The sequence below is a fragment of the Eptatretus burgeri genome, chromosome 3 (genome assembly GCF_056783735.1).
Source record: "Eptatretus burgeri isolate ZD-2024b chromosome 3, Ebu_testis_v1, whole genome shotgun sequence".
NCBI classification, from domain to species: domain Eukaryota; kingdom Metazoa; phylum Chordata; class Myxini; order Myxiniformes; family Myxinidae; genus Eptatretus; species Eptatretus burgeri.
The window spans coordinates 73,221,620-73,232,439 of record NC_140963.1 but is presented as its reverse complement, the minus strand read 5'-3'; the positions used below and the strand labels follow the sequence as shown (position 1 = coordinate 73,232,439).

General features: G+C 41.3%; 1 protein-coding gene across 4 annotated transcripts in view; it reads right to left on the bottom strand.

Annotated features, from left to right (window-relative positions):
* Positions 1-357: 357 nt before the first annotated feature.
* LOC147030178 (uncharacterized) overlaps positions 358-10,820 on the bottom strand; it is a 196,777-nt gene continuing 186,314 nt past the window's right edge. For all 4 annotated transcript variants that reach the window (XM_085873972.1, XM_085873973.1, XM_085873974.1 and 1 more), the window contains 4 exons: positions 10,384-10,419; positions 8,620-8,713; positions 5,022-5,077; positions 358-4,118 (listed from right to left, as the gene is read on the bottom strand). In XM_085873972.1, coding sequence (XP_085730098.1) covers positions 3,261-4,118; positions 5,022-5,077; positions 8,620-8,713; positions 10,384-10,419 — 1,044 coding nt within the window. In that variant the 3' untranslated portion in view covers positions 358-3,260. The remainder of the gene's footprint in view (positions 4,119-5,021; positions 5,078-8,619; positions 8,714-10,383; positions 10,420-10,820) is intronic.

Below are 10,820 nucleotides of genomic sequence, written 5' to 3'. Positions count from 1 at the left end.
TCCCACTATGCTGCTGCGATGTGAGCGAAAGGAGTGGGCAAGCGGCTTTGGCGCTCGCAGGCAGCCTTGGCACCTGTTCCCATTGCTGTCACTGCCTGAAGCCACAAATTACAGATCCCTTGGCAGACTGGGAAGCAGATGGTCAGGCTAAGACATGCTCTTCTGTGCAACCCTCAGGCAACAATCTGTGCGAAGAATCGGATTTTTAGGTCGGGTCATGTACCATTAGGGTTGTTGCGAGCCAAGTCCCTCCTTGTCCAAGAACTTTTACTAACCCCATTCACAATTGCAGAGCAAAACAGTGTGTGATGGGTGAGACGTCAAACACCCACAGGCATTTCTTGATGAGAATCGGAGTAGACACAATGAAACATTTATTCTGTTACAGCCTGCATTAGTCCAAAGTTCTTTTGGACAAGTGCATCTTGGCACGGGTTATCTGCACCAAACAATGCATGATATACAAAACTGGAAATACCAAATACACCAGGAATACTAAAATAAATTTTTCTTGCAAAGATTATTTGGAGCTATGGAGTTATGTTGCTAAGTATTCTTCTTTATGTGTCTATTGACAATGATCACTCATACACACTCACACACACTCGAGAAAACCAAATCATCATACTGTAATCGTTCCCTGACCAAATGCATCAAGTATCGAAGTATGAATAAAAACTTGCATCAATGCAAACACCCTTTATGCAGGAGAAAACAGTGCAGTGCTAATCTGACTCACGTGTCAGAGTACATATCACCAAAAGTATTGGGACAGCAGACCATTCCAACTTGCATGTGCATATTATTCCCGCAATACAAAGCAATGTGGACCAATAAGACATTACGACCGATGTGGACTCTTATTACGACATTTTGGATAATGCTGCACGACCAGCTTTGATGCAAGTTAGGATGAGTGCTCTTACATCCACCTGGATGACAAAATACTTTGCCTGCTCCTGTTTCTGTTAATTGGTTTGGGGATAACGGCATTACAAATCTGCAGTGGCCATTCCATAACCCCAACCTAAATCCAATCGAACCACAATGAGACGTCTGAATGCTGCCTTGATGCTGAGTCAATCGATCACGATCCACCATTGAACTTGCACTGAAAGAGGAACTTACAATATTACGCCTGATATCGACTGCGCTGATGTTTGAGTGGGTGAGAATGAGATCCTACTCTCTCACATTTTCACAAAAGATTCAGTCAAATGTCATTTTATATGTTCAGAGAGTAAGAAAACCACTTTTGATTTTCATGAAAATGTCATAATTTGCCCTCGTTCTCACCTACTCATTTGGTACAGAGTTTTATTGGTAGGATCTGAGCTGTGTTGGCTGCCAAAGTTGACAAGGTAAGGAGGGGCAACGAGAATTCCAAGAAATCAAATTAATCTAGGCTCATGTAGGAGCTAAATTAAATGACAGAGGGCATCAGGTTCACAGACTGGCAGGTGATCAAATGGGAACAGGAAGACAAAGGCATTGCACATGAGTGGATGGGTGGCAGAAGGGAAAGGAGGAAGTAGGGGAGGGGGTCAGCAGCAGTACAAGATAGCAGGGGTGGGTATGGGAGAAAGTATGAGGTGAAGATGAGCAGCACCTCTTGAAGGAATGGAGGGAGGAGCACGAGAGAACAAACACGGGAATTGGTTCAACAGATGAGCGAATGGAGAGATGAAGACATATAGGTAAGCGATCAGGTAAGGTAAGCAGGTTGTTTTGAGAATCTAGAGCAATGAGTGCTGTGACCTGAGTGGACTCGGAGAGGATGGAGGGAATAAAGTGTGGGAGGAATGAGGAAAGACAAAATAAGAGTCCATCAACCTGCTTACGATGGTCAGGCAGTAGACCATGGGGATTTACCTGGCAAAAAATGTGAATAACACAAAGAGCCTTGTTGTTGATCACCTCCAGGGGAACAAGATAGGAAACAGTTGCATCAAGTCAAATTGGGAATCTGTACTCCATGATACTTTGGATGAAAGCATGAGACACTTTAATGAGTTCTGAGTGGCTTGGAATTGACTTTGCTTTGCTAAGGATTGACACCCATAAATGGTTGCAAAATAATAACCCTGTATGTTTCCTTACTGTCCTCAGCCCAGTGGTGAAGGAGCTCTGAACTGTTCGGGTAATTAGGGCCTTTGGTAATATAGTATAGTGTAGAATGATCTATAATGAAACGGAAGACCAAGAAGGAACCTGAATAAGTAAAGAGCAAAGATGGAGTCACAGGAGGAACCTGGATAGGATTCGGGTTTCAACCACTACTCCTCTACCTTCAAACCCGTCCAGGTGCAGCCAAGTGAGCCTTACAGAAAAATTTCTGCAAGAATTCACTTCTCTTGAGAGATAGATAATGTAATAGAGGAATAGAGAGTAAAAAAGAGTGATACAAGGTGTGATATGATTCCTCCCTACCCACTCCCCCAACCCCAACCCCCACCAACCCAGATAAACTCTTGATTCTGAGTTATATATTCAGTGTCCACACTTGAGGGCTTTTCTAGCTGATGATATAGCAGGCTAATTCAAATGGAAAATGTTCCATATGCTGAAAAAAAGCAACGAGGAAGCTACTACTTGCCACACTCTTCTTGCCAGGAGCATCTTGCCCGACCTTACCCCAGTAAAAAACACCATAAGGGTCATGTATGAACTTACCAATTCCTCTCTCCATCTCCCTTCCCCTCATTGGCACATGATAACAAATTCTCCAGAAAAGAGAATCCGTTTTACACAAGCATTACATATAAATATATTACATTGTGCATTATTACTGGTGCATACATTTACAAGCATTGTACTTGTGCTTATACCAACAATATAAAAATTATAAAGCTGCGACGAGTAGTCCCTACCAAGGTTAAAGTTCAGGACGATTAAAAAATGGCATTTAAAAACTTCCCATCGCCAAAATATGAATCATTTGGAAAATCGTTGTGAGCAATCCGTTTGAGAGCAACACAAGCTCGACAGTCATAATAAACTGTCGAACGTAAGCACAGCCGAGTTAATAGTTCAAAATTCCCAAGAGGCATATACACGTCCAAGCGAAGATGCTGTGCCTTTGCCAACAAAATTGTGAAATGTGATGTGGTCCAGCCTCTACTGGCTACCAACCCATACAGTCCCTTTTACAAGAACTGACATTGAATGAGAAACATCAGCTGCTAATGACTTCTAAAAAGAAAGATGTCAAAATGCACGATCCACAGACATCCTATACGACGTGCCATTTGCTGACAATTTCACAGAGACTTTATACTGCGAGAAACCCTGAATATCTCTCTTCGGGCGGTGAGTTTGTTGGATGCACACACAGCTGCAGACTGTGCCTCTGGGCATACTGAAGGTTGCTGCCAAGTCTTTGACTCCTGCGGCAAGGCCTCCATAGTTGGGACATGCCGAAATGGTATCCAACCAGCATCGTCCTTTGTTTCAGTGTCACTCGGTTCCTGAAATCTGTATTGATCTTTTACCTGTCGTCCCTCCTCCCCACCATTCCACCCAACCAGAGGCTTCTCAGTCGTAGCCGAGGCAGCCATGGTCAATGAGACTTGGACCCGGCCATGTTTACTACGCCGTTTACGTGTCAAAGTGTCACGGTGTTTTACACGAAATGCATTGAAAGCTCTGCGTGGCTGGTGCTGTATCCCGGTAGAGGGAACACCGGTGTCGGCCTGCATCGGTTCCGAGGGAGTTTCTTTGCGCAATGTTGCCCCTCGTCCATCGCTCCTCGCTTCTGTCTCACCGCAAGGTTGAACAAAGATATCAATATGACACTCGAATGTACTCCTCGAAGGCGCTGTTGCTTTCATTTCGCATGTCTGCCCATCAACTTCGACATTGCATATCTCCAGGAATGGCAGAGCTTGCAAAGATGGTTTGTCTCCAGTTTGGGAAGTGCTCGAGGACCTGCTACTGGTGTTTGACATTCCATCAGCTTTTCCCCGGTGCTGGTTGAAGGTGGAGGGGTCACAAGGCAATGCGATAGACCGAGGCCGTCCATATCCATCGTCGTCGGAGCTGCCAACACTTGTCTCAAAGATTCCTGTGGTCTTGGGTTTCTTGCGATTTGGTGTAAGGAAAGGTAACGTTGCTGCGCCCTGCAAGATGCATGAGAGACATTTACGTTTCTTGTTCAACATTCCAGCAACGTAACTATGATATTTTTCACACTAATGTCGAGGATGGAACAACCATGAAGTATTAAGAATAAACCTTGATGGATGAAAGGAAAAACACAAGAAAGAATGAAAAAAAAGAAGAAAAAGTGAGTGAGAGGTCAAAATCAAAGTGAGAGAGTGAGTGAGAGAGAGGTAGAAAGCCAGGATCAAAATAAATAAATAAATAAATAAATAATGCCACAAGTCTCACTTTGAAAAAAAAATCTTCAACTCGTGTTTTTCGATGACTCCATAAAAAACAGCAGCAGCAATTCATTTACTTTTTAATTAATTAATTAATTAATTAATTAATTCATAAGCTGACTGTACGAGCTATTATGATGGGAAGATTTCATTTTCAAAAACAAAAAAAGGAATTTATATGCAATATAATGAGATGAAAATAGTCAATGTTTTAATCCCCATTTTTAGTTGTGATGCTATCTATGTTCTATCGCAAAGCAACCCTCTAAAGCCTGAACCAACCTATTTCAGTGCATTGCACGATGAAGGCTTCCTTCGACTCATGTTTGGGGGATGTTTTGCATACTTGCCAAGTTTGCAGGTTGGCAAAAGTGGGCAACTATAGGACACTATGTTCTGTAGTCCACCTCTCACATGTAGCATACCAAGGCCCGCCAAAGCCGGCCCGGTATTTACCAAAATGTGTGCCGACTAAATGCCAGTTCCAGCCCGATGCCTCTGGCTATCCGTGTCATGCCATTAAATTGTAGGAATCAACCAAGGCTAGACGTAACTCCTTACCCATTTATAATCCCATTTCCTACCACATGATCTTTGTACGCAACAAAGCTGGATTTACCTTTGCATCATTAAACTTACCAGGCTTAGACCTTTCTTCTTTGCCACCTTCCTGGCATCAATGCAGAAAGAATCCTCTGTCACACAAAACATAGGCCAAGAGTTTGTGCTGGCGAGAATGGTCATGCACGTACACGATTAGCAGTGACAGGATTTAAAAAAATAAACATACTAGCATGCGAAGCAGGACACGAGTGGAAGCGTGCGGGTGACAAGCACATCGGGCAAGTGGAACGAACAGGGGAAACTAAGCACTGGGACACAGACAGCGACATGATACGTGGGAGGAGGACATCCACAAATGGTGAGGACTTAGTGTGGATTGGAGGTGCGCAAAGATAGGAAAGAAAGGACCATGAGTGGCAACAGACCGGCGGCGCTGTTGGAGCTAGGGCCTGTTCACTCTTCCTCTGGCTGGGCTTTAGGGAAAACTGGGAAGGAAAGGGGGTGGCAAGAGCGTGGGCCAGCATGCGAGTCAGCGCGCGCGAGAGTGTTAGAAAGCTGTGCCAGTGTGTGTTTCAGGTGCACCACAGGGCAGAACCACCACAGGAAATGCCAAAATCAATGAATAAGAAAACAATCCTTTTCCTATTTTTATACAGGGTGAGGCTCTTGAAATTGAGGGGGTTGGTAACAACCCAGCACAGGTGCGCAACAATTATTCAAGGTTGAAGTTTGGTTGACATCACATTGGAGTCGAGCACCAAGAATGCAAAGTGATCGGTTAATGTTTCAATGTATTGTTGCATGCTTAGAACTCTTATTGATATGAATAAAGGAGGAACATCAGAGCACATGAACCTTAACAATTAGAATGTAAAAATATGATTTAATAAAAAAAGGGAAGTATGGAAAAAGACTTTTTTATGAGAATGGGCAATGGTTAAGCTAGCATACGAGAAGGATCCGTATAATTTATCTTCAAATTGTCATTCCCGGATTAAAGTTCATCAGAAATGTAAACATGATGAACACGTTTCAATCATAACCTCATTGCTGCAGCAAAATGAAAAATTTCTGCAGCCAGTATAAGCAAACAATTATAATGATGACGAGTCAAATAACCATCGACAAATGCTCGTACCAGTAACTAATTGCTTCACAGAATGATGAAATGCAATGTTGGGTCGTTCTTGAAATGGCCTTTAGAAAATGATGATAATGCAATTGAAAAAGTTCAAGTCTCTCTAATTTTACTCAAGAATCATAAAAATTCAATAAATCATGTACTGTATTGAGATCAACTTCATAATAAAGTATGAAACGCATATTGTAGTATCATAGAAAAAACTACGTATTTTGGCACTTGGACAATTTTAGTGAAGGGACTATTTACATAACGTGTACACCAAAACAACCCAATTTTCCACTCCTCTGTATGTCATGCATTCTGCTTCCGTTCCCTCTCATACTTACCCCTCCTCCAAATCTCTCTGTCTCTCTCTCTCCCTTTCTTTCCCTACACACATATCTGAATGCATGACTTTTGGATGTAACTAAAGTTTTTGGGTTTTTTGGACATGCTACTTGGAGGAATTCTTGGATGTAATGGGTTTGAATCCTTCATGATGGTGATATATATATATATATATATATATATATATATATATATATATATATATGTATGTATTTTTTTTTTCCTCTCTCCCACTTTCCTTTACCCTACACCCTACACCTTGTTTCTCTCCTTTCCAACTCTCTTCCTTTCCAATACTATATTTAACTAACTCACATCCCCCCTCCACAATCTTTGCTTACATAATAAGTAGATGGGCCCAAGTCATAGAAGGAAGCCAATATAACTAGTCTGCTATGGAAACTGTGTGTGCTAATCAGGCACTCTTATTCCTCTCCTTATTTTGAAATAAATGCCAGTGTCATTGCCCCAAACTATTTAAACCCTCCACTGTGTCATTGCCCCAATCTATTTAAACCCTCCACTGTCATTGCCCCAATCTATTTAAACCCTCCACTGTGTCATTGCCCCAATCTATTTAAACCCTCCACTGTGTCATTGCCCCAATATATTTAAACCCTCCACTGTCATTGCCCCAATCTATTTAAACCCTCCACCGTGTCATTGCCCCCAATCTATTTAAACCCTCCACCGTGTCATTGCCCCAATCTATTTAAACCCTCCACTGTGTCATTGCCCCAATATATTTAAACCCTCCACCGTGTCATTGCCCCAATATATTTAAACCCTCCACTGTCATTGCCCCAATCTATTTAAACCCTCCACCGTGTCATTGCCCCCAATCTATTTAAACCCTCCACCGTGTCATTTCCCCAATCTATTTCAACTCTCCACCGTGTCATTGCCCCAATCTATTTAAACCCTCCACCGTGTCATTGCCCCAATCTATTCAAACCCTCTTCTCCCCTTCTTGATCTATCAGTTACAACACGTGGCAAATTCAAATAATCCTGTCTGTAAAGGAGTGATTAATTCCAAGTCCTTTTTAATCTTCATGAAACTTGCAGCCATTAATGTTAAAAGATGAAATTACGAACGAGCTATGGTGAAATTTGTGGCCCAGATTAGTAATGTAATCGTTCCTAAGTCGACTCCGCCAAATGAAAGCGATTTTTTTATCATCTGCTCCCGCTCCCATTCAAATAATAGTCAACATGGGAGCATCAAGCTTTTAAGCATCATCAACTCATGCTCTTTCCAAACCAGTGTTTGTCTGAGGAGTAAAGATGCTGGCATTAAGAGCAATCCAAACTGCACGCTCAGGATAAATCAATTGCTGTATCGGAATGCTGAGCTAACATGTAGAGATTATGATATTGTTGTTCTACTAGTGATCGTTTGCTACAGGCTCCACTTCCTACCTACTTGTGAGATCTTAATAACACTCAGCAGATGATGACTAATCACAACTGGTTTGTATCAATGATGCTTTGACTTTGTGGAGTGACTCCAAAGTTCTCAGTGGCTGTTTTCTCATAATCTCTTTTCATACCATATATCCAACTGGAAGGGCACTCAGTAAAATGCATACACGTACCTCCGCCAGGCTGATTAGTTTATGTTTTGCAGCCCACTGATAGGCCGGATCTGGATTCGGACCTGAACTACAATTGAATTGGCTTGTTGTTGTCACTCTTATTTTTCAGATATCCTGCTGTATGTTGTTTTTGGTCCGATTTCTCAAAGATGAAAAATCACTTTAAAAATTCTCAGATCCAAATCCGGATTCAGAGCATCACCAAAATAGAATCATTTCATCGGTGTCACATACCCAAGTTCTCCACCAAATTTCTTCCAAATTCGTCCACAACTTTGAGATATTTTGTTCACAGACAAACAGACAAATAGACAGGCAGGAGTGAAAACATAACCTCCATCCAACTCCAGAACGGTGGTGGAGGTAATAAAAGTACCTCTTTGTGAAATTAAATACAGGACACACTTCGGATTACATGTATAATATATAGAAAAAGGTTTAAGATGTTTATGTGTAATTTAGAGTTGTAGAAAGTGATCGAGAACTCTTGAAGCAGCGCAGTGCGACCTCAAAGGCAGGCCAAATGTGACATAGCTCTGTGAGGCGAGAGAGAGGGAGAGAGCGAGAGCGAGAGAGAGAGATGGTGAGGATTCTACAGCACTCACCGGAACCACTCTCTGAAAAACCATCGTGCCCTGTGGGGCTTTCGGTGAAATCAGCCGCGGGGAAAGGGCTCTGTGGACCCGGCTCCTTTGGAGTCTACGATGTGGTATGATGGAACACAACACAAACCCCCTGAAGGACTAAAATGCAAAGGATCCCTGTACCAGGAAGTAATATTAACTCGAGAAAAACAAGCTTTATCACTCAATTACAATCCAATATTGCAATGCACTAGAAATCCATTCCTGGTGTTTGTTCGAAAACATTTAATTGTCAAATACTTTTTTTAATGTATTCTCAGCATTCGATGTTGTGGAAACGTTTTTCCATACTGTAAGAAAGCCCACACACTGAAGAAGGATTGTGTGTGTGGAAGTGGAAGAAAGGGGGGGTGGGGGTAGAGAGAGGCAAGAAGGAGGAAAGAAAGAAGGAAAATGCAAAGGGAGAATAATTAATGTCATGTGTATGCGCAATATGTAGATAGGACCTTAAAAACCTATCCTCATGGCATTATCTTCAGAATTATTTTGGACCAAACATTTTTACTTTTAAAATAGAGTAGAAAGTAATTAATCCGAGAAGATGTGGGCATAAATCCGACTGAAAGCAGCAGTATTAACGACTTGGGTTCTAATCTCATGAAAGCTGAGCTCGACTCAGGAGAATTACCATGTCACTATAATATTGTCAGTAAAAGCCCAGCGAGCTCATTAAACAACTTCAGGGATCAGGGAATAATCGGCCTGCCCGTCATGGTCTGGTCAATGCACATGATGCCAGTTCACACCATCTTTGACTTTTAATGCCCTCAGGACAACTTGGGATTGGCATTAACACATTATCAATGAAAAGGCAGCACTGCTCAAAAATATCCTTCACATAATAGAAAAAAAAAACAAAAAAATATTGGTTGTTACATCTTTCGTAAAAAAATGTTTCCACATTCATTTATTAGTATGCAGTGTGTGACTGCTTGACTGCATCATTTTCTGAGGGCAAAGCTGTGCTGCTGATACAATGCCCTTGTTACCAGCTACCTTGCTAACCTTGGAAGGATGACAGGCTGGCTGAGTCAAGCCACCTGGTTTTAATTCAACAGCACGACAGCGGCTTGAACTCAAGACCCTAGGATCTTAAGCCAGCCACCTTAACCATTAAGCCAACACCAGGCTTGTTTCCACATCAGCCTGCTCTCTCTGCAACATGGACATTATAGATCCCAGAAGAAATTTGACAACAGCAGACCTTTGCGGTGGCACCACGAGCAAGTTCAACGTTTCTCATTTGGGTGAAACATAAAGTTTACCAGCTTAGCTGGATTTATTTTCATGAGTCAACCCCACAAGAATTGATTTAGAGTTCGTTTGATGATAATCTAGAGATGAGAATCCAATGGAAGATCAGATTTTTCTCAAATTAGTGATTGTCCAAGTTTTTTTTTTACCGCTTCTGTGCGTGTTCGTTCTTAAGTTCAAACGCTTCTTCAGGCAGTTCTCAATGAGACCAAATATAAAATAAGTCCAATGTTCATGAAAGGGTGAGCTATCAAACAGTTTTGACCATACACCACTGAAAACAACACCACAAAAATAATACCTGATAAATTAAAATAGCACAGAATGTAGGAGCTAAATGGATACTTAAAGTATACTTAAAATATATATATATATATATATATATATATATATATATATATATATATATATATATATATATTCACTCAAGGCAACTTTTTCAAGATGTAATTAATACATGTGAAAACATACCGGTAAATCAGTAGACTCTGTGAAAAACCATTCAGCCTGGGTGGAGATCACAAGTCATATGTCAAAAAACAACAGGATGTAAGCAAATGATCTAGATGTAAAACAATGGAAATGTTAATTTCTAGAATAATCAACTGGATCTGTGAAGTGTATCTAGTTGCCATACGTGCCTATAAGTTTGCGTTTTACTGTGTATAACGTTTATAAAGGTCGTTTTATCATTCACAGATTACGTTAAGCTGATTATATGTTTTTCCTGTATTGGAAAAGCGATTCGAATCGCAGCAGATTTCGTTGTTGGCAGTAAGCTGTCATTCTTCATCTAAATCTCACCAGTTCTATGCTTATGAGGTTGAAGCAAGTGTAAAATACAAAGTATAGTGTCAACAAAGAGAAAGATATTGGGAGTTCAGAGGAAGAAATTGAATCGTTAATGC